General features: G+C 40.1%; 1 protein-coding gene across 1 annotated transcript in view; it reads right to left on the reverse strand.

The window, feature by feature from the left end:
• hsf4 (heat shock transcription factor 4) overlaps nt 1-24,764 on the reverse strand; it is a 52,669-nt gene extending 27,905 nt beyond the window's left edge. The window contains exons 1-4 of the mRNA XM_056282366.1: nt 24,639-24,764; nt 22,663-22,771; nt 21,766-21,893; nt 18,188-18,312 (exon numbers count right to left, since the gene is read on the reverse strand). Coding sequence (XP_056138341.1) covers nt 18,188-18,312; nt 21,766-21,893; nt 22,663-22,771; nt 24,639-24,764 — 488 coding nt within the window. The remainder of the gene's footprint in view (nt 1-18,187; nt 18,313-21,765; nt 21,894-22,662; nt 22,772-24,638) is intronic.
• Nucleotides 24,765-25,411: the final 647 nt, after the last annotated feature.

The raw sequence follows: 25,411 nt of genomic DNA on the forward strand, positions 1-25,411 counted from the left end.
TTAGCAAAGGTTATTTCAAACAGGCTGTCGAAGGTTATTGGTAGTATTATCAATATGGACCAGACAGGTTTTATTCCTCATCACCCCAGCTCTGACAACCTTAGAAGGCTGGTCAACATACAATGTGCTGTCCATGATTTAAGTTCTCTAACATTTCCCTTGTCATTAGATGCAGCCAAGGCATTCGATTGTATCGAATGGGACTACCTTTTTGAAACACTTAGATGGTTTGGCTTATCCAACTGAGAACTTTCTCAGTTGGATAAGAACCTTACATGACACTCCTTATGCCTGTGTTTTAGCAAATGGGCTTATGTCTGACCTGTTCCAACTGCATAGATCTAAGGGTTGCCCTTTGAGTCTGGGGCTGTTTAGTCTAGCTTTAGAGCCTTTAGCACAGAAACTGACAGGTAATTCGCTTATTCATGGGGTCATGGTGGGTGGCACGCAACATAAGCTTATGCTATATGCTGATGATATGTTGCTTGTTTTAACGCAACCTAATATTTCTATGCCTGCTCTATTGCAGTGTATTGAGACCTTCACTTTACTCTCAGGTTATTGCACTAATTGGGAGAAATCTGAGATCTAGCCCGTTTTTGCCTGGCTTTTGCCCAGCCACTCATTTTAATCAGTGGAAGTTCAAATGGTCCCCTAAGGCAGTGTTTCCCAACCCAGTCCTCAAGGACCCCCTATCCTGCAGATTTTCTTTGCAACCCTGAATAGGTACCTGTTTGTAGTTATTCAACCAATCAGCAATGAATTATGTCAGATGTTGCACACTTGCATAATTAAGTGCTACGAGATGACTGGTTGAGTAAGTACAAACAGGGCTACCTATGCAGGGTTACAATGAAAATCTGCAGGATAGGGGGTCCTTGAGGACTGGGTTGGGAAACACTGCCCTAAGGGTATTAAATACCTTGGCATCCTAATAACCCCCAGTTATAAGGACATGGTTGAGGAAAACTTCAAACCCCTACTTCAGAAAATGAAGAATGACTTTGTTAGATGGTCCAGGGTCCACCTTTCCTTATGGGGTAAAATAAACTCTCTTAAAATGATGCTGGCACCTATAATCTACTACGTTTTAGCACATATTCCTCTGAAAAACTCTTACTTTAAAGAAATTGATAGACAAATACTGGATTTTCTCTGGGGCAATGTGCAACATTGCTTAAGTGTAAAGAAACTACATGCTCCCATGAGGAGGAGTGGACTTGGGCTCCCGAATTTCAGGTGGTATTATTGGGCTATTGAAATAAAACAGATGAGTGTATGGCTAGCAAATAGGAAGGAGCGGGTCAGGCCAGGCTGGTTTCAGTTATATCTGACCACCCCATTGTTGCAAATACCCGTTTGTTATGGGTCAAGTTGCACAGAGCAGGGCGTTGGGACTTTTATAAATCTCCCCAGGCCCCCCTGTGGCATAATGAACATATCCTTATAGGAGGCAAGACTGTCCATTGGAAACAGTGGCATGAGCTGGGGATTAGCTGTATATCTGATCTATTTGAAGAACATACTAAATAGTACTTAATCTTTGACCAAATTTCAGTTAGTATAATCTCCCACGGAATCAATTTTGGAAACATTCAAATACAAAGTGCCTTGTCCAGATTGCTAGAGCATCCCCTTGTCTGTCTGACAGGCAGTCAAATTGAGGAGCTTCTAACAAAGGCATCATCCGGAAAGGGATTGGCTTCAAAAAATTATTACATGCTACAGGAACAAATACCTGACCCTTTAAACAAGGTAAAAGATCAATGGGTAAAAGAGCTGGCTCTGGACATTTCCCCTGCTGAGTGGAAATCATGCTTATTTAACCTGAATACTATGTACAAAGAAGTAGGAAGTAAATTTATCCAACTGAAAAGAATTCATAGATGGCACTGGACACCGCAAAAATTGCATAGGAGGAATCTCATACCAGATGACTGCTGTTGGAGATATAAGGGAGCTGGGGCCTGTATTTCATATATACTTTGGTTATGCCTGGCACTAAAGGACTGGTCGAATAACATTCAATAAGTTTTATTTGAAATTGTTAAGAGGCAATTCCCAATCACCATAAAGCTGTTTATGTTGGGCTTAACAATGGAACTCAAGGACTCTGGCCTCCCTGCCTCTGAAAAGAGGTGGATTATCCTGGCCACCACAACTGCCAAATGTATACTACTGAGACACCAGGAAAAAGAATACCCCCCTCCCTATGAAGAGTGGGCTACAAACATGGCTCAGCTAGCTAGTTATGAGAGGGTCTCATACTCTCTGTTGGACAAGATGGCCCAATTTGAGCTTACCTGAGGCCCATTTGTGGCTTGGTCAACAAGGACATAGAGGTGGAATTGTGTATTAAAGGCTGTATATGGTATTGTAACTGAATTTTGAGGGGTACTTTTATTGTTTTATTATTATTATTATTATTATTATTTATCTTATTTCTTTTTCTGTCCCCTTTCTCTTTGAAAAACGTTGATAAAATTGTTCATTGCAAAAAACAAAAACAAACAAACCCCCCCCCAAAAAAATTGTTATAATTACTTATATTACGTTTTTGAGCTGAAATGTTCCTAAAACTCATAAAAATATCAGCCAGTGAAGTTGATTAGATTCCAATGCTACATTTTATTCACTCATTTAGTACTCCTCTTCCCAAAGCAACTTATAAGAGAGTCAGATAGACTCAAGTATTATCAATAGGGATCATGGTGTGATTACTAATACTAATTAGTAATCGTACAATGGCCAAAAATATATGTTGGTGAAAGTGGGCCTTAGTTCATCAAGAGGAAGTAATAAGAGAATCAAGTTACCAAGTAGATGGACCAAACCACATATCAGTATAGCAGACATCTGATTGTTACAACTGCAAATGGTGTCACATACAGACAGTAGAGGAGCACAACAGTAGACACCATTGACACTGGTGTCTAAGAAAATAAGGACATAATTTAGTTAGTTAGCATATGCCATTCATAGGATTAAATGATTCATATAAGCTGGAAAGGCCATTATCCAGTTTAAGAGACCATTTAAAGATTAAGGTAGCCCTGGAAGAGGACGATTTTAGGGCCTTTCTTTAAGAAAGTAAACGAGTCTGCAGCTCTGATTAATACAGGGGTTTTTTCCCCACTATTTAGGGGTTGGACAAAAGAAAAGTCTGGACCTTGAGGTTGTCGCTTCTGGAGCAGGCACAGATAGTAGCCTACTCAAGGTAAAACGAAGAGGGTGAGCATGAGTGTAAATGTATGGGTTTCTAGGTCAGTGCAGTTCCATGATCAGCCTGGAAAAACAACAGCAATGTTTTGAACTTTATGAGGCCAGCAACAAGGAAGCAGTGCAAGGACAAAAAGATTGAGGTGAATGCTTTAGGCTTCCGCTTTCTGCCTTCATGTGCTCGATAATTGCTGTTTATTCTCTTACTCTCTCTTCTTCTCTTTATTGTGCTCTATTGTGCTCTAATCTCTTCATTTGTCCTACTGATTTCGCTATTTTCTGTTCTTAGTTCTTAAATTCGGTAGTTTTCTTTCGCAAACAGCACTTGTGTTAGTGGGCAGACTTATGTTCCTAGTCTGTTTACTAGCTTTGAACTTGGCTTAGTATTTAGCCTTATTACATTTGCAGTCAAAGCAGCGTTGTTAAAAAGATGGTGTGTGGTAACTGTTCCACAGTTACAGATAGGTTGTCTCTACTAGAGAGACATGTCTGTGAGTTAGAACAACTTCTTTTGGCTAGGGTTACGTTAGATGTGACAGGCACTCCAGATGGCCTTAGCCCCGGGCCTGACAGCAGACCTGCCACTGTTAGCATTAGCTCAGCCTCATCAGCAGATACGGGGGAGTTTGTCTCTGTTTGCCAGCGTGGGAAGGCTCACAAGAGAAAGTCCCGTAGCCTGGTCTGCAAACCGGTTTTCGCTCCTCACCAGCCCTGCTGGTAGTCCTACCAGCCAGCATGTCTCTCCCCCTCCTGTCGACAGAGTAAAGCAACGCATGCTAGTGATAGGAGACACCATTACCCGCAATATGAGATTGGCTTTGCCAGCCTTGGTTCACCGTTTACCCGGGGCCAGAGTCTCCGACATGGAGGATAATTTTAGGGTGCTGGCATCACGGAGGGAGAAACAGGGAACCCAGGCACACAGCACCACTCCTTTCAGCAACATTGTTATTCATATCAGCACCAATAACGCTAGGATGAAGCAATCAGAGATCACAAGAGCCAGCCTAGTCAGGATGCTTGAGTTGGCCAGAAAGATGTGTCAGCATCAATTAATTTTCTCTGGTCCCTTACCCGTGAGGGGTAATGATGAGTTGTACAGTAGGCTCATCTCAATGAACTGCTTGCTGGCTCGTTATGGTAATGAGCAGGGATTCAGCTTTGTTGATAACTGCCCTTCTTTCTGGGGCTGCCCTTACCTGCTGAAAGCAGATGCCATTCGCCTGACTGGGGACGTGCCGCTCTTTTGTCTAGCAATATAGATAGCTGCCTACATTTAGTTTGACATTAGGGACTTATCATTCAGTAGGCTGCAGGTGATTAGTGAGCCTGCTAGGTTTAAATCTAGTGCGGATGTGGAGTCAACTAGTTTAGCTAATACGTTTAGTCAGGGAATTTCTCATAGTGTCAGACTGACAGCCTTGTCTATAACATTTAGACAATCTCTCAACACTGCTGTATTGCCCTTAAGCTCTCCTCTCCTAAAAGTGTGAATCACAATAATCTAATAATCATTTCTGACAATGGTGGTGGTGAAATGTACAATGAAGCACCTAATAATCTATGGAACCAAACATCTAATTTTATCAGAAGTGTGACCCTGCCACACACCGTTCAAAGCATAGGTCCTGAAAATTGTCAGCTAATAATACAAGGTGTCTAATTCCAGTTCTATTGGTAGCTCTAACCCAGCCTCTGAGCATGGACAAGCCAGTGCATCTTAGTGCCGGTCCCAAGCCTGGATAAATGAGGAGGGTTGCATTAGGAAGGGCATCCGGTGTAAAACCTTTGCTAACTCAAATATGTAGATCATAAATCAGATTTCCATACTGGATTGGTCAAGGCCTGGGTAACCAACGACCACCACCGGTACCATTGGCCAGCAGGGTGCAGGAGGAAATTATGCTACTGTTCGGCGAAGGAGGAAGAGAAGGGGAAGGCATGTCCAGAGGCAGCAGGAGAGGAGGAAGGGTAGGAGGTTGGAGGTGAGATTCAGAACTTTGAATGTTGACACTATGACTGGTGAAGGGAGAGAGCTGGCTAATATAATGGAGAGAATGAAGGTAGATATACTGTGTGCAAGAGACCAAGTGGAAGAGGGGTGAGGCCAGGAGAATCGGAGGTGGGTTCAAACTCTCCATGGTGCAGGTGGGAAGAGAAATGGGTTAGGGGAAATTCTGAAGAAAGTGTATCTCAAGAGTGGGTTAGAGGTGAGGAGAGTGTCAGACAGAAGAATAATCATCTGTGGAAGGACAGATAGTGGTGGATTTGTGAAAACGATGGAAATGGTTGTGTTGAATACATATTTGAAGAAGAGGGGGAACACAGGATGACATATAAGAGTGGAGGAAGGTGTACAGAAGTGGACTATATCTTATGCAGGAGGTGCCATCTGAAAGAAATTGGGGACTGAAAGGTGGTGACAGGGGAGAATGTAGCCAGGCTGCATTGGACGGTTGTCTGTAGGATGACTTTGGAGATCAAGAAGAGGAAGACAGTGAAGGCAGAGCCAAGGATCAGATGGTGGAAGTTGAAGAAGGAAGACTGTTGTGTGGCGTTCAGGTAGGAGTTAAGACAGGCACTGGGTGGCAGTGAAGAGTTGCCGGATGGCTGGGCAACTACTACAGATATAGTGAGGGAGACAGCTAGGAAGGTACTTGGTGTGTCATCTGGGCAGAGGCAGGAAGACAAGGAGACTTGGTGGTGGAATGAGGAAGTACAGGAAAGTATACAGAGGACGAGGTTGGCAAAGAAGTGGGGCAGCTCTGACTGTTTTGCCAACCACATCTGCTATGTCAGATCATTTTCTCATTAAATTTGAAGCATTATTGACCTTTCCTCTTGATGACGGCACAGATTAGCCACATTGCTCTGTCCACTGTAGCTGCATTTGGCCAGCAGCTGCCTAAAGTCTTGGCTTCTTTCACCTTATTAGAGACAGACTGTTGAAAATGTCCCTAGTGACTTAAATGTGGCCCTCTCTAGTCTCCTTAATTCAGCTGCACCTCTCACTTCCAGAGCTAGGTGACTAAAAAGACATACACCCTGGTTTAACGACAAGAGACATGCTCTTAAGCGGGGCTGCAGGAGACTGGAACATAAATAGCGAAAATCAAAATTGTACGTTTTTTTAACCTCTCTTGGCATGAGTTTTAGTGGAATACAAGCATGCTTTATCTGCTGCAAAAGCAGCACATCTCTCTCACTTAATCCATACTAATAAACATAATCCTAGATTTCTCTTTGACACTGTAGCTAAATGTACTAAAAAGCAGCCATCTGTTAGCTGTTCACCATTCACGGCCCATGAGTTCTTAGACTTTTACTGCAATAAGGTTGATGAGATCAGGAGAAAAAAAGAAAAAGTTTTTCAGCTACAGCTACTCCTGCAGATCCTGTCTTACCAAATTCCTGTCTATATAGTCACTGATAGTCCCTGCTATTACAGCTTTTCAGATTATCTCTCTTGATACTTTGACTAAGCTCATGTCAGCTTCTAAACCAACTACCTGCCTACTTGACCCTTTACCAGAATTTTTTTTAAGACCTCTGGCCTTTCCTGGGACCTACAATGCTGGACATTGTTAATTTATCACTTACTACTAGCACTGTTCCCAGCAGTTTTAAAGCAGCTGTGGTCAAACTTCTACTTAAAAACCGCACCTTGATCCAGTGTCTATTAATAACTATTGACCAGTCTCTAATCTTCCATTCTTTTCTAAAGCACTAGAGAGAGTTGTGTATCATCAACTTTCGACCTATATAAAAGTAAACCATCTTTAAGAACCTTTTCAGTCAGCTTTAAGGGCCTGTCACTCCACTGAAACTGCTCTAACCAGAGTAGTGAATGATCATCTACTTGCTATGGACTCTGAATCCACCTCTGTGCCTCTGCTACTGGACCCCAGTGCAGTCTTTAACACCATTGATCACAGTATACTATTAGACAGAATACATTGTAATTTTGGTGTCTCTAGCTTAGCGCTCTTGTGGCTGAAGTCCTACTTATCTGGAAGAACACATTTTGTCTGCTATAATAATATTACATCACAATTCTCTGATGGTAAATATGGCCTACCCCAGGGCTCGGTTCTTGGCCCTCTACTTTTCTCTCTTTATATTTCCCCTCCTGGCCAAATTATACAAAGTCATGGAATACATTTCCATTGCAATGCTGATGATACTCAGCTGTATGTTGATCGTACTCAAATGACTAATTTAGAGGACTGCTTGGCTGCTGTGAAAAATTGGATGTCACTAAATTTCCTGTTTTAAATTTGGATAAAACCGAGATGCTGGTCGTTGGCCCTGCCAGACATGGACATCAATTTGTTCAAGTAACGGTAACAATCAACAACTCTTGTGATTTCACAAAGTGTGGCAGGAAGAAATCTTGGTGTTATGTTTGATCCCTGCCTTTCCTTTGTTAAAGGACATTAAAGAAATCACCAAGACTGCATTTTTTCACTTACATAACACAGCTAAAATTCAGCCTTTCTAATCCATGGCTGACGCAGAGACTCCAATACATGCATTCGTTTCATCCAGACTTGATTACTATAATGTTCCATTTTCAGGTCTGTCACATGCTAGAACTGAAAGTCTTCACATGGTTCAAAATGCTGCAGCTAGAATCCTAACTTAAACTAGAAAATTTGACCATATTACACCAATTTTTGCCTTCCTTCGTTGACTTCCTGCCCATGTTAGATCAGACTTCAAAGTGCTTCTGCTGACTGCTAAAATCCTAAATGGGCTTACCCCCATTATACCTGTCTGATCTCCTTAAACCTTAAATTCCATCTTGAGCTCTCTGCTCTCAAAATACAGGGCTCCTGTGTGTACCCAAAGTTAAAAAGAAGTCAGCTGGTGGCAGGACCTTTACCTATCAGACCCGTTCTTTTGGAATAACCTGCCTGCTGCCGTGAGACAATCAGGGTCTGTTGAGTTTTTAAAATCCAAACTTAAACATAATCTTTTTTGCTTAAACTACAATTGGTTGCTTTTAAATTGAGTACTTCCTGATTGTACTGCATGGGGGTCAGTTTCTGTCTCAATGAATATACCAAGCACTGTTCTGCCGATGAGATTATAGCGTATAGGTTGGCTATTAAAAACTGTTCTCTTCTTTCACATCTTTTTTCTCTTTGATTGTCTTCTCCTGTCTCTTCTTTTGTGAATGTGTATTTGTGTGATGTGAGTCTCCCCCATGTGCATGTGTAGTCTGTCCTCCTCCCAGGTCTCCATGGTGATGGTGATCACCACCTGGACACTGCATGGCATCTTGCTAATCGCATTTTTAATATATCTTATAAATCCACATAATTGTGTTATCCTGTTTCAATATCATATACTCTCAAGGCAAGGCAAATGTATTTGTATAGCACATTTCAGCAACAAGGCAATTACCATAAAAGGCATCAAGAAAAGTGACATAGGACATAAAAAGACATTTAAAAACAAATAATGAGAGTAAAAGTTCCAGTGCAGTGTAAGATGATAATCAAAAGCTTCAAGTTTTATTTAATAAAAGGCAACAGTAAACAGGAAGGTCTTCAGCCTTGATTTAAAAGAACTGAGAGTTGCAGCAGACCTGCATTTTTCCAGGAGTTTGTTCCAGATATGCGGTGCATAAAAACTGAAAGCTTCCTCTCTATGTTTAGTTTTGACTTTGGGAGGGAGAGAGCACACCTGTTCCAGATGGTCTGAGTGATCTGGATGGTTCATAGTGTAGCAGTAGTTCAGAAATGTATTTTGGCCCTAAACCATTCGGTGCTTTATAAACAAAGAGCAGAGATTTAAAATCAATTCTTTGACAGACAGGAAGCCAGTGTAACTACCTCAGAACTACTAGCCAGTGTAACTACCTCAGAATGATGTGATCCACTTTTTGGTCTTAGTAAGGACTTGAGCAGCAGCATTGTGAATCAGCTGCAACTGTTTGATCAATTTTTTAGAGAGCCCTGTAAAGACACCGTTACTGTAGTTGAGTTGACTTAAGATAAATGCATGGACAAGTTTTTCCAAATCCTGCTGAGACATAAATCCTTTAATTCTTGATATATTCTTCAGGCAATAGTAGGCTGAATTTATAATTGTCTTAATGTGGCTATCTAAATTCAGAACTGAGTCCATGATTACACCAAGATTTCTGGCTTGGTTTGCGGTTTTTAACATTACTGATTTTAGCTGAGCACTGACTTTTAATCATTCTTCCTTGGCTCCAAAGACAATTACTTCAGTTTTATCTTTGTTTAACCGAAGAAAATTCTGAAACATCCAATCGTTGATTTGTTCAATGCACTTACTCAGTGCTTGAATGGGATTATAGTCCCCTGGTGATATGGTTATGTAAATCTGCATGTTGTTTGCGTAATTATGGTAACATATTTTGTTGTTTTCCATACTCTGAACTAGTGGGAGCCTATATATGTTAAACAGAAGTGGCCCCAGAATGGAGCCTTGGGGAATTCCACAGGTCATGTTTGTACACTCAGATTTGTAATTACCTATAGACACAAAGTAATCCCTGTTGTTTAAGTAGGAATCAAACTGGTTTAGTGCTGTGACAAAAAGTCCCACTCAGCTTGCCAATCAGTCCAGTAATACGTTGTAGTCGACTGTGCCAAATGCAGCACTGACATCGAATAACACCAGGACTGAGATTCTGCCATTTTCTGTATTTAAGCGGATGTCATTAAAGACCCAAGATGGACAGACGTGCAACATCCACTGCACGTCTGTCTGTCTTGGGAGAGAGATCCCTCCTCTGTTGCTCTCCCTGAGGTTTCTTCCTATTTTTCTTTGTTAAAGGGTTTTTAAGGGAGTTGTTCCTTGTCCAATGAGAGGGTCTAAGGACAGGATGTTATATCGCTGTAAAGCCCACTGAGGCAAATCAGTAATTTGTGATATTGAGCTATGCAAATAAAATTTAATTGACATGCAAATCTTGATGGGTTGAAAACCAACTGTGCAGAATCATTCTGGATTTGTTGCAGCAGTTGGACTTCATGGGCTGGGAGACCAGCAAGAAGTGCATGCCAGTGGTCTAAATGACAGATGATAAGAGCTTGAACAAGGTGTTAGGTAGCATGCACTAATAGGTACTGATTTTTCAGATATTATTCAAGACAAAGTAGTAGGAATGAGAGACAGCCCTAATTTGGTCAGAGAATGAAAGTCTTTTATCAATTGTCCCATGAAGTTCCTCGCAAAACCAGAGTACATGATAATCGATGTACCAAGACTGATCGAAGTGTCCTTGGGAACAGAAACTGGGAGAGATGATCAGCAGTTCTGTTGTGGACAAAATGAGATGGAGGTGCCATTCCCTTATCCTTGTCAGTAAGGCAAGTAGCAAACCTCACCATCAACTCAGTGTCCTCTGGCAGAAAAGAAAGCTAGAGCTGTGCATCATCGGCATAGGAATGGTAGAAAAAGCTGTGCTCAGACATTATTGAGTCGAGAGGTTAAGAGTGTGTTAAAACTGGGTAGCATAGTGGTCTATTCCGTTGCCTACCAACACGGGGATTGCCAGTTTGAATCCCCATGTTACATCCGGCTTGGTCGGGTGTCCCTACAGACACAATTGGCCATGTCTGCTGGCAGGAAGTCGGATGTGGGTATGTGTCCTGGTCACTGCACTAGCACCTCCTCTGGTCAGTCGGGGCCCCTGTTCGTGGAGGAGGGGGAACTAGGGGATATAGCGTGATCCTCCCACGTGCTATGTCCCCCTGGTGAAACTCCTCACTGTCAGGTGAAAAGAAGCGGCTGGTGATTCCACATGTATCAGAGGAGGCATGTGGTAGTCTGCAGCCCTCCCAGGATTGGAAGAGGAGGTGGAGCAGCGACCGGGATGGCTCAGAGAACGGGGTGATTGGCCAGGTATAATTGGGGAGAAAAAGGGAAAAAAAGAGTGTGTTAAAAGGAGTGGGCCAAGCACTAAGCATTGAATTGGCATAACTGGCAATTCATTGTGCTTGCCACCAACCTTGGATGATCTGAGAGGTGTTGCAGCTGCATTGAGTTATAATTTCAATATAAACAGCGGAGCAATTGACTCCCTATGATGTAAAAGGATCGCTTGTACTGCTGATCACACTGAGAATCAACACTGCTATCCACAATTTTCTTGAACCAGACACAGGCTTTGCGTCATTGTTAACAATATTCAGCTTAAGATGTCACCTCTCCCCCTGTTATTTAACCATGGATAATCACCTTGAGCAACTCTGAGTTGAGAATGCCTCTCTTCTCTCTGTGAGCTTCATCCTAGACAGTGTTCTCAACTTTAATTTTCATGAGTGGTTTATCGACAGTTTTGTGGGGGGGTGGGAAGGCGCTATCTTCGGGTTGGATAATTGACAGTCATTGGAAAATCATTGACATCTTGATTTTAATTGGCTTTCACCCAGGGCACCACAGATAACACCATGCTAGAGTGTCTCCGCAGGGGTAGCTTCCATAACAGTGTTTTTAAGAATGAGTTCTGATCACCGCGCTGCAGATTTTGCATAATGAAATGCTGTTACCACCAAATTTTATGATTATGGGACAAAAGTTTTTCTTTACCATGACCAAAAAAGTGGATCACACCACTCCAGTCCTGAGGTCACTACATTGGCTCCCTGTCGATCAAAGAATTGATTTTAAAACTCTGCTCTTGGTTTATAAACAAGGCTCAGTGTTTTCGGTTTTTATTTTTCAAAGTCATCCAGCATGCTGAATTTCACCACAACAGGACACTGTTACATAACCTCACATGAACAGGAACAACTTTTGGATCCATGGAAACATAAAATCCGGGTGAAAATCAGTTTAAACCGATCTGCTCCTTTTAAAAAGTCTGGGCATTTTTCGGTAAAAATCGATAAAAAACATAAACGCTGAGCCTTTTTTTTATAAAGCACTGAATGGTCCATCCATCCATCCATTATCCAAACCGCTTATCCTGCTCTCAAGGTCGCGGGAATGTTGAGGCCTATCCCAATAGTCACTGGATGGCAGGCGGGGAGACACCCTGGACAGGCCGCCAGGCCATCACAGGCACTGAATGGTTTAGGGCCAAAATACATTTCTGATCTACTGCTACACTATGAACCATCCAGATCGCTCAGACCATCTAGGACAGGTGTGCTTTCTGTCCCGAGAGTCAAAAATAAACATGGAGAGGCAGCTTTCAGTTTTTATGCACCACATATCTTGAACAAACTCCCTGAAAACTGCAGGCCTGCTACAACTCCCAGTTCTTTTAAATCTAGGCTGAAGACTTTCCTCTTTGCCGCTGCTTTTTATTAACTAAAATTTGAGCTTTTGATTATCATCTTACACTGCACCGTAAATGTTACTCTCTTTTTATTTTTTTTAAATATCTTTTTATTGCCTTATGTTGCTTCTCTTAATGCCTTTTATGTAAAGCACATTGAATTGCCTTGTTGCTGAAATGTGCTATATTGATAAATTTGCCTTGCCTTTAATGGTAGTTTTTCTGCCCGGAGGAGAGTACAGTACAGTGTTGCCAGATGTATGATAATTATCGTATTTGTACGATAATTTTGCCCTCTGTACAATGTACGATCAATAATAATAATGATAATGACCAAATTATTGTACATTATGGGACTTTTTGTCATTATTGATCGTACATCGTACAGAGGGCAACATTATCATACAAATACGATAATTATCATACATCTTGCAACGCTGATACAGTATGATATCCCCAGGAATGTTACTTAGGCCCATTGCTCTTCTGTAGTGTTAACAATACAGTTACCAAGCATATTTAGCTTTGTTTGCAGATGATTCCATTATCCAACTTAACTCAAATTCAATACTGGCAAAACTCATTTAGAGCAAGCTCTCTTTCTCAGGATTACCCTGTTGAAAAGGTTTCAGCATATAAAATAAATATAACAGCAAGGAAGAAAAAACCTTGATAAGTGTGAGTTTACATCCATACAAACACAAAAAGATTAAATACAGCTGACAGAATGATTAAAAGCTATAACATACAGTCTGTGGTAATGCTGCAATGAGTGAGGCACACCATGACTATGTAATAAGTGTTCTGGGCCCAAGAAAATGCTAAAGTTTGTTCCAAGCCTGGGACACAAGGTAGATTTTCCTTAGTTAGATCTTATCCTTGGTATTTTAAGAGGAACATTATCATGAGAATGAGTGCAGTAAGACAAATTTCGGTACTAGGATGGGTGGGTAAGATAAGGAGGTCATTTTTGTAGCAATGCTTTATAAATAAATGGAAGACCGTGTTATATATAATCACCAGGGATATTGAAGTTACACTTAGGTGTAATACACAGTGATGTGCGTGAACGCTGTCAACCATAATAATAAAAAAAACTCTCTGCTTTTATGTCTCTCTGTTTTTATGTTTTTAGTGGTATCGTTTTTAGGAAATTTTTGGATGTGTATTTTTGTCTTCTCTGTTGCACTGCTCTGGGCTGGGAGAAACGGCATTTTGTTTTTATTTATGTGCGCAGGTACATAGTGAAAATGACAATAGACTAAATCTTGAAAATGAATAGCGCAGAGGTAAATGGGGTGTAGAGGGGCTTCAGACAGATGTAAAAGTTGCATACAGACTACATCACCATAATCAATTACAGAAAGAAAGGTGTATATATACAGTGCATCCGGAAAGTATTCACACCCCTTCACTTTCCCCACATTTTGTTATGTTACAGCCTCATTCCAAAATGGATTAAATTCCTTTTTTTCTCATCAATCTACATACAATACCCCATAATGACAAAGTGAAAAAGGTTTTGTAGAAATTTTTGCAAATTTATTAAGAATGAAAAACTGAAATATTGCATCTACATAAGTATTCACACCCTTTCCTCAGTACTTGGTTGAGGCACCCTTGGCAGTGATTACAGCCTCAAGTCTTCTTGGGTATGAAGCTACAAGCTTGGCACACCTGTATTTGGGGTATTTCTCCCATTCTTCTCTGCAGATCCTCTCGAGCTCTGTAAGGTTAGATGGGGAGCGTCGCTGCACAGCTATTTTCAGGTCTTTCCAGACATGTTCAATGGGGTTCAAGTCTGGGCTCTGGCTGGGCCACTCAAGGACATTCACAGACTTGTCCCGAAGCCACTCCTTCGTTGTCTTGGCTGTGTGCTTAGGGTCATTGTCATGTTGAAAGGTAAACCTTCGCCCCAGTCTGAGGTCCTGAGCGCTCTGGAGCAGGTTTTCATCAAGGATCTCTCTGTACTTTGCTCCATTCATCTTTCCCTCGATCCTGACTAGTCTCCCAGTTCCTGCCGCTGAAAAACATCCCCATAGCATGATGCTGCCACCACCATGCTTCACTGTAGGGATGGTATTAGCGGGGTGATGAGAGGTGCCTGGTTTTCTCCAGATGTGACGTTTGGCATTCAGGCCAAAGAGTTCAATCTTGGTTTCATCAGACTAGAGAATCTTGTTTCTCATGGTCTGAGAGTCCTTTAGGTGCTTTCTGGCAAACTCCAAGCGGGCTGTCATGTGCCTTTTACTGAGCAGAGGCTTCCGTCTGGCTACTCTACCATAAAGGCCTGATTGGTGGAGTGCTGCAGAGATGGTTGTCCTTCTGGAAGGTTCTCCCATCTCCACAGAGGAACGCTGGAGCTCTGTCAGAGTGACCATCGGGTTCTTGGTCACCTCCCTGACCAAGGCCCTTCTCCCCCGATTGCTCAGTTTGGCTGGGCGACCAAGCTCTAGGAAGAGTCCTGATGGATCCAAACTTTTTCTATTTACGAATGATGGAGACCACTGTGCTCTTCGGGACCTTCAAAGCTGTAGAAATTGTTTTGTACCCTTGCCCAGATTTGTGCCTCGATATAATCCTGTCTCAGAGGTCCACAGACAATTCCTTTGACTTCATGGCTTGGTTTCTGCTCTGACATGCACTGTCAACAGTGGGACCTTATATAGACAGGTGTGTGCCTTTCCAAATCATGTCCGATCAATTGAATTTACTACAGGTGGACTCCAATCAAGATGTAGAAACATCTCAAGGATGATCAGTGGAAACAGGATGAAACAGGATATTGTGTGTAGATTGATGAGAAAATAAAGTAATTTAATCCATTTTGGAATAAGGCTGTAACATAACAAAATGTGGGGAAAGTGAAGGGGTGTGAATACTTTCCGGATGCACTGTATATATATATATATATATATATATATATATATATATATATATATATAACTTTGTTAAAAGAAATATGGCAATTTTTTTTTATTCAGTATGTAACCAAGTATGTATTTTTCCCTCTTTAAATAAAAATAAATCAGAGACTAGATTTAAATTGTACTGTAACAGGAAATGTATTCAAGAGTCTGGTAGCAGTATGCTACCTAGGTCCAAACAGTTAACTAATGGACTGGAACGTGTCCTCCCTCAAATAAATATCAACCCTTTGTTTTAAGTAAACGCACAAAAAATGAAAAATAAAATAAATTATCTTCTGCTGTCATTTCTAAGTTATAGATATATATAAATCCAGTGAGCCAAGTAAATTCTTTATGAGACAGTACAAGCCTGTTTCATGCCATAAGCAATCATCAGCTGCTTTAATGACAGCTGATGATTGCTTATGGCATGAAACAGGCTTGTACTGTCTCATAAAGAATTTACTTGACTCATTTGATTATTTTGCTAATTTGTTGAGCACTCTCCCTACCGTTAAGTGTTTCTTTTAACAAAGTTATATATATATATATAAACACAGAGATCCAAATATATCTGGGTGTGGAGGTGTGATGTGGTTAACAGCGGTTGTGCCAGCACACAGACATTCCAGTTGTCAACAGTCCAGACCATTTCTCTATCTGATAATTGAGAATCTGTCACAGTGAGAAAACTGGAAAGACTAGTACTCAGACTGTTACTAAAATCCCTTAAAAAAAAAGAAAAAAGGAGATTTATGGCCTGGGACAATGCCCAGAGAAGAGATATTGAAATGAGTGCCAAATTGGCTTGACTTGTTGACATGTTACATTATGTTTGGTTTGCCAGAGTCCTTACCTGGTCCCCCAACTGACCTTTTAAACCTTAACCCCCCCCCCTTTTTTTTTTAACAACCACTCAGAAATAAATGTCCTTATGAGCTTCATCTAAAAGTTTGGACACAAATAAAAATCTTTATGGTGTGGAGGCAACATTTTTTAAAGGGGCCAGATTTAAACAAAACAATCATTTTTGAAAACTGCTCCAGCATCCCACGACCCTGAGAGCAGGATGAGCGGTTCAGATAATGGATGGATGGATAGATTGTGTATTTTATTCGCTTATTTTATCAACGGTAACTTAAGTGTGGCTTTTAAAAGGCAAATAACAAAACCAAAGCTCTGAGTAAAATTGGTTTTCCAGTGCTTGGAGCCTTGTCTGTTGAACAGAAAAGCTGGATTTCATTCAGTTATTGAATGAGACAGAATTCAAGGATGCAAACACATATATCCTTTCACTGTTTAATGGCATTACTCATTTCTCATGAATTTTACCCAGCAGGTCAGAGTTAATAAATCCAATCAGAGACTATGCACACCAATACAGCACTCCCACATATATAGATGTGTCAGTTCATCCATTCTCTTTTCATTGTGCATCAATAACTGCAGCAACACTTTTGACACTGCTATTCTTGGTTTTGTGAAAAGTGCATCAGTTTCTGCATTTTGCTCTCAGATGTGTACATTTGAAGAGTGGATTGATAGTCCCACATTTGTCCTTAACACAACAAGACTGAAGAGATTATATCTGACCCCAAGTCTGTTGGTGACCACAACCTTTGTCATCCATGACACAAGCATTACTGAAGTTAGATCCTATAAGTACCTGGGAGTGTCCACTGACTCGTCATAAAATTAGTGTCCATGTTGATCACATCTGCTGCAGAGAATGCACTTCCTCCACAGGTTAAGGGTGTTTTATGTGGAGGAAAAGCATCATGCTTATTTTTTATTGCTCTGTGATAGCGTCATATGACATGGAATGTGTGTCTGGTTTGGTAGCCCTGACATCTCAAATAAAGGCCAAAGTCGATTCTCTCATACAGGCTGCCAGGAAAACTATGGGATACACCATTATCCTCAGAAATTAGCAGCGTCTAATCATTCTTTTTTTTTCCTTCCTTTTTTATTTTTCCTTTTTTGCTTCACAATTAGTCATGCCCAATTCACTGTCCCCATGTCTCATCATCGAATGACACCTACAGGGGTTGGGATGGGGTAATAATTCCATGTGTCTCCACCAATACACGTGGAGCCAGCCAACTGCCTCTTCTCACCAGCTAGCTGCAGATTTTTCTGGGAGAACATAATGCATTCAGACATTTCCCCTAGATCCATCCCCAGCTGTAGGCGTCACTTGTTGCAATGATAAGAACCCTTTCTGGTTCACTACCCATGAGGATTGCCAATTGCACTCTTTACAACATCTAGCCAAGCTGAAGGCAAGTTCAAGATTCAGACAAGAGCCTCGGTACTAGGACACTAGTGTAATAGTCTGCTATGCTATTAGAGCATCTGGAAGATAGCTTCTTGACCCCTCAAAGATCCTTCACACAGATTAGCTCTTACCATCTGGCAAAAGGTTCAGACTGCCACAGTACAGATACATTTTATGTAAAAGTTCATTCATCCCAAATTCAATTAGAGCCCTAAACACCCGGAAAAGTTAAAATAGTGTGCTATGTCACATTGTCTGAGTGTAATACTTGCACGGTATATTTTCAACTGTGTTATTTATTGGTTGGTTTGTTTGTTACTATTTTTCTTTTTTGTCCTTTATTGTATAACATATGTCCTGCACTGTGCATGGCAATGTGTTGTAAACTGTGTCTTCTTTTTAATACTTATGTAGCACATGCCCAAGACAGTATTCCTTTTGGAGACATTACAATTTATTCTATCATTTTTTTTGTCTTATCTAACATACACGTATACACACACAATCTCCACTCACTGTTTCATGTCTTGCATCTGACATTCCATGTTGTCCTGTTGTGTTCTGAGAAGCTGGACCTCATACAGCAGCTTGCTAAGGTCTTCTTGACGAACTTTAGTTTCCTCACTCTTTACTATTGAAACCTGGATACAAAGGCACACAAGAAGGTCTTGTTTTAGTCATGCAAACACAAAGGCAAGTATTCTCTCAGTTTTCAGTTTATTACTGATAGCCAATGCATTCTTTTCCTTTTCCTTGAATAGTGTACCTATTAAGATTTTGTTACTCTACAGAGCAGAGTAGCAGAAGCTGCATCAAAAGCAGATATTTGTTGTGTTGTCAATTCTGTGTGCACACTGAATTGACAACACACCGCAAAATTCTACTTTACCTGACAAACTGACAAAGTTTTGATGTAACCTACTTGACCCACATCAAAAATGAAAAGGAAATGTGGAATAATAATAATAATAATAACTTTATTTATACAGCATTTTCTTAACAATGTTACAAAGTGAATTACAAAAGAAATAAAACCGGACAAGGCAAAAATTAGAATAAGACCAAAGCACATGCGCAAAGATAAGGTAAAAACAATAAATGAATAAGACCAAATAAATAGGAATAAAAATAAAAACAGTATAAATAAATAAAAACAAAAATCAAACATTTCCAAAAGCTTTCACAAAGAGAAAAGATTTAAGAAGTGATTTAAAAGAAGCTAAAGACTTAGTGTGTCTGAGTTCAGTCGGAAGAAAGTTCCTTAGTGTGGGGGGTCTAACAGTAAAAGCCCGATCAACCTTTGTGACAAACCGTGACTTGGGAATAACCAGCAGGGCTCCATCTGCAGATCTTAATGGTTGAGAGGGTGCATACCAGGTAAATAAATCAGAGATGTATTTAGGAGCGAGACCATTTATGGCTTTAAAAGTGAGCAATAAAATTTTAAAATCAATTCCATATCTAAAAGGGAGCCAGTGTAGGGAGACAAGCACAGGAGTGATGTGATCATGCCTCTTTGGTAATGAGTTGAGCAGCGGCGTTTTGTACCAACTGGAGATGGTGGCGTGAGCCCTGGCTGATACCCAAGTAAAGTGCATTGCAATAATCGAGCAGAGAACCGATAAAGCACGTACAACTTTTTGTTGATCAGCAACTGATAAAAATGACCTAATTTTAGAGATTATCTTGAGCTAGAGAAAACATGACTGAACAACATTTTTGACTTGATTATCAAAACAGAGATTAGCATCGAATATAACTCCTAGATTCTCAGCAGCCTGCTTAAGACTATTTGACTGACCACAAAGATAACGATCATAAGAGCTGATGGAATTAGGGGGATCAAACAGAATGACCTCAGACTTGTCATCATTAAATTTAAGAAAATTTTGGGACATCGAGGATTTAATATCAGAGAGGCAAGTTGTGAAATTTGCGAGGCTGCTAGGATCTGTAGGTTTTAGTGGCATGTATAACTGAATGTCTTCAACATAAAAATGGTAAAATACATCATGATTTTCAATAACCTGGCCAAAAGGGAGCTATATAGCAAACAGAAGGGGGCCAAAAATTGAGCCTTGAGGGACACCAAACTCAACTGAACCATTGAGGAAGCAGAGTTACTCAAAACAACAGAAAACGTTTTGTTGCGAGAGGTATGAGCATAATAAACTAAGAACCGAGCCCTTGATGCCTACCCAAGTCTCCAAGTAATGTAAGAGGATACTGTGATCGACTGTGTCAAAGTCAGAACTTAAGTCTAAAAGAACTAAAATAGAGCAGTCACCTCTGTCTGCAGTCAGCAGTAGGTCATTAGTAACCTTAACTAGAGCTGTCTTGGTACTGTGAAGTGCTCTAAAACCAGACTGGAAACTGTTAAAAAAAAAAAAAACTATTAGTATTCATAAAAGACAGGAGACTTGGTGTAGAGAATAATCTCCTTTTTTCTCACCAATTTTGCATGTCCAATTCCCTATTATCCTAAGGTTCAAACATTGCATGACCCTTACATTGTCTGGGAAGGATGTAGAGCTGTATCCTCTGATGTATGTGGAGCCAGATGACTGCTTCTTTACTTTCATAACATGTGCGGAGGCTCCAACCATTTCCTCTAGATCTATCCCTACTGTGCAGGCTCCCCACCACCTCAAAGAGTTGCTAATTGCAGTAGCAGGACATGGTACCTCTACTGGCTCCCCACCCACGCGCACTGCCATTTGCACTTCCTGCAATACTCTGCCGAGCTGGAGACAACACTGGGAGATGAACCGTGAACCTAGTGTAGTTGCCTGCTGCACTACTTGAGCATCCTGATAGTCACATTTTCATTTTAGTTACCCTCAATTCATATTTCAATTTTGCCAAGGAGGAATGAAAATATGAATTGTACAAATGGGGATGCGCTTCAATATTAATGGCGTTCCTCATGTTGTGAAAATTCAGTGTACAATATGTACTGTGAGACATTGTGGACTCAAAAAACAAAACAAAACACTAAGCCCAGACAGGCTCACAGGCAGGGATACACGGAAAGAAGTGCATGCAGGAAAGCAGTCATGCACATAGAGAACATCATGGATTAGAGTTCAAATATATAAGGTAAAATCAGAGTCAGAATTCAGAAGGTTAAAAGCAAGATATCGTCACCTTCTTAAAATAATGGCCCAAGTCATATTTTCAAGTTTTTCAAAAAACAGAATAAACTGAAACAAATATAGAATATATGATATTTCTTAATCATTTCACACAAAAAGGTTATGATAATATATGACTATTGACATACAAATAACGCTGTCATATATTGTCATAACCTTTTTGTGTGAAATGATTAAGAAATACCATATATTCTATATTTGTTTCAGTTTATTCTGGTTTTTGAAAAACTTGAAAATATGCCATAGGCCATTATTTTAGAAGAAGGTGAAACTAAGGTGAGGAAGGTGAAACTAAGATTTGAATGCCTGTAATTGATGCTTAACTCTTGCAATGTTTGCAGTGTCATGTTTGCAGTGTTACAAATCTTTTACTTCAGAGTTTCTGTTAGTTGTGCGTTATTGTTAGTTAATGCCTTAATGTATTAGTTGATGGGTTGCATTTTGTGGGAGCACACACGATTGGTTATTCCTCTGTTAGTTCCCACCCAAACTGGCTTGAAATATTTTTGAGCTGTTCATTTCAGAGTTTCAGATCTTTCCCCTGTTAAAATGGTGGCAGAAATCTCAGCATCTGAATCACTGCAAGAGGTGTGTTGAATCTTTTACATGAGTGCATTGAAACTCTGCAAATCGTATTCAGAAACTATAAAGTGGAGATTTTGCAACATTGCAAATATAATTAGTATTAAGCAGTTATTACAGACATTCAAATCTTAGTTTTATTGTAAACTTGATTTAGTTTAAAGTGAAAATGAGCAATTCTACAGTTAGAGCTCTACTATTGCTATCACACAAACAATCATATTTCAAGTTTTTTAAGTTAGTTGATATTCTCAAAACATGATTTGTGTGTGTGTGTGTGTGTGTGTGTGTGTGTGTGTGTGTGTGTGTGTGTGTGTGTGTGTGTGTGTGTGTGTGTGTGTGTGTGTGTGTCCTTACTTTTCTCTTGATGTGTTCCAGCAGGTGTTCATGTCCTTGTAAAAAGTAAAGATGTTGGAACTCGGTATCATCTCTCTCTGGCTTCACCAGACCACTTTGCTCAATGTTCACTACTTTACGGAAACCATCTAAATACACGAATACATAGAGAGAGAGAGAGAAGCAGAAATTAAAGAAATATTTGTATGCAGAGGACTCATTAAAGGATGACAACACAGAAGCCGGTCAGCAGGATAATAATGACACATTATTTAAAAAAAGAAACAGTGATTTGTCACTGATTCAGAGGAAAACATTTGGCCAGTGGAAACAAACAACTTGATCTGAAAAGTGACAAAAGTTGCTTGTCATCTTCAAGTTTACATTGTGCAAAGTGAATTATTCTTCAAAAAGTTGTTGGCTGGATTGAGAATACAATTTTTGCAGGATTTTTGAATGCTTCTTCCAGCCACATATGACAGGCGTGCTGAGAGCTCACCCCTTTGGCAGGCGTACTGACCTATTGACACTGGCTTCTGTTTGTTCTCCATACAATACTATTGTGACTTCGGATTGACTGAAAGTGAAACAGTTTACTCTGTAACATTTTAAAATTCTAAGTCTTTGAAGGAATTTACCTCTTAACTGAAAATATGCACTGGAGTAAGTAATGAAAGTACTGAATGTACTATACTGTAGGTGTTTTCAGTTCTCACATGCTACATACATATCAAAACAGATGAGGCACTGTTACAATAGTTACTACTGTATGCTAGCATGTAGCATGCTAACATGTTAGCATACCTATGCTAACAGGCCTTTCAGGGCATCTGAGGCTGTGAAATCAACAGCTGAAAGGACAAATCTCAAGAGGTGAGAAGATAAGAAAAGAAAAGAGAAAGGGATATATCTCCTTACACATGTTGAGCTGCCGAACGAAGCTGGCCATATTATTGTGTTTGAAGTATTTAGGGAGAACCTCTTTGGCGAAGCGTCCTTGGTCAAACACATGGAAACTAGTCCCGGTCTAAAGGAACATAATAAGGCACATATCAATGTTGTCTGACTGCAATGTAAATCTAAAAACTGGTCCATACGATTTTATTGGATCATTACAGGATCTCTGCATTGAAGCGGAAAGAGACATCAAAGGTCAACGGTTCAGGGTGGAACAATCCAACATTCATCTGCTGTACGTTTTAAAAACAGATTAAAAGCTTTCTTTATAATGACATGACCTATCAGCGTATCCTTGTTTACTACCTTCGTTTTAAGTACAAACAACAGACCTCATGCATAGCAGAAAACAAGACACAGTCTCACCCCCATATGCTATATTATGAAATAAAGAATTGAATTGTTAATTCATAGTATAATTTGTTTATACAAAGTATAATTAAAGTGCATATAATATTCTTATTGTTTTAAATTTAAAAAAAAACTAATACTGTCCTGATGGATGGTTAACTGCAGGGGACAGTTTGGTTGAGCATACAAGTGATAAGTCCATATTTGAAGTAGCTGTGACAGGAAAACACATGACCATTGACAATACTCCTGTTCTCACTGTCCCCCCTGTTCCACTGTTCCCACTGTTCCCCCTGTTCCACTGTTCCCCCTGTTCCACTGTTCCAAGCAGTATTCATACATGACCATTATGGGCAGTAAAACTGTAATGCAGTGGTGAAATATCTGTCCCATGATACATGAATTATACTCAGGGGTAGTCAGGTTAGCTTTAAGGGACCAGTTTTATTTTTTTGTGTACGCTTCAGTTATGAGTGGGAAAATATCAATAAAAAGATAAATCTAGACAAAAAGATTGGATTAAAAAAGAGCAAGGAATTCTGGGTAATGTGGTGGGGATGCATCAGATGCATTAGCTTAATGTGTGAAGTAGCTCTCGCTAAATTTATACCAAGGTCATACAAAATGAAAATATTTTTGGGGTAATTCTAGTTACCACTGATATAACTACCATATAGTATAAAACCAAGACTTATTTTATATCCAGACTCTGAAGATTTAAGCCACATTTACAGGAGTTGTAACCCTTAAGACAAAAGTCATTTATTTATTTATCCATCTATTTATTTATTTATTTATTTTATATGGAGCTGAACGGTATCAGATCTATGACCCAAACATGATTAAAAATGAAATACATTTACAATGTTTTGTGTTAGTTTAGCACTAAAAAGTTGAAAGTTTAAATTAATATGGGAACTCATGCATCTTAACACAAATCCTAATGAGAACGGTGGGATTCTGCACATAAAGACTTTTCCAAATGAGACAATTCTTGTAAGGAAAAGGAATATGTAACATTAGGATCGAACTTAAGGTTAAGGTTTTGTTACAGTGACTTTAAACAAAGTGTAAGCCTTGAGGCACAGAACACATGCTAGCACTTGCACTACTTTGCTCATAGATGAACACTATTTTCCAGTTCATCTTCATGAGCAATGTTCATTTTTTTTTAATCAAACGTTCTTTGCAGCTTGCAGCCAGGCTTTTTCCAAATTCTCTCTGCTTCATTAGTCACTTTGTGAGATAAACAGTGTGATATGGCAACACATGCTGACAGACATTTTTTTGTGGATCAGGTAATAGAATCTTTTTTTTCCGAAAATAGAAAACGCTCGATGACTAAAAGAACTGAGTGTGTTCAGGGAGTCTAACAATGAACCCTCTTATATCATTTTGATTTAAAAAATGTCAGTTTTAATTAATGTGTTCTTTTGGTGGAAACAGATTGTAAACATGCTCGCTGACTGGTTTTCATTTAAGCTGTCCTTGGAAAAACCAATGAGGTTGAACAAAGCTCTTATAGAGTTTACCGTAGCATAGTTTAAGCAGTCATCTAGATGAAGAAACCATTAGAATCAACTCACGGCACTCCAGCAGATGAGATGGTTGGTATCTGGGTCCTCCACCAAAGTCCACAACTTGGTCAGGAAGGCTGGCACATTGCTGGCATAGCCGCCATCAACACCCATTGCACCTGGAGACTCCTGCATAATGCCACCGCTCTGTTCCCAAGGAAGGCCAGGTTAGGAAACCAAACTGTTCTGTGAGGCAGAAGATGTGAAAATGTGTGTGTTTGTATGAAGAGGTCCAAGTTTATTCCATGTTTAAGTAACTCAGTTGTTGATAATCCTCTGCGAGTTGTCTTTCACGTTCTTCCAAAGTTAATCAGACTATCTCTAACTCGTCTCTGAATGTTACGTGTGTCGTTCCTCGTTGTCCTTGAGCTACCAATCTTTTATCTTAAGTAGGTCTGTTCCTTTTGCCTCTGTTTGTTACTCCTCTGGCTTCTTTCTCTTTCCCTCTGCTTTCTCTCTCTGCCTCTGTCCAAAAACAGTCATCCAACTGCATCACTGCAGGCCCGCGTCAGCACAAACACACACACACTCCATTCAGGCCCATCCAACGGCCTCCTGCAAATAACAATGAGATCACTCAGTCAAACAGTAGAGCATCCATACAAAGGCTAAAATAATATGTCACTCTCCACCCAACACATCTATAGGGCACCCGCCACAGTGGATAATGTCATTTACATTGAGAGGAGAGGGTTGGGGGGGGGGGGTCCTGTTTTTGTGAAAAAAAGAAAGAGTTACCACATCTGCCTTTTGTCTTTCTACGGACACCGTAGATCGGTACC

This window comes from Lampris incognitus, chromosome 6 (assembly GCF_029633865.1).
Source record: "Lampris incognitus isolate fLamInc1 chromosome 6, fLamInc1.hap2, whole genome shotgun sequence".
Lineage (NCBI taxonomy): Eukaryota > Metazoa > Chordata > Actinopteri > Lampriformes > Lampridae > Lampris > Lampris incognitus.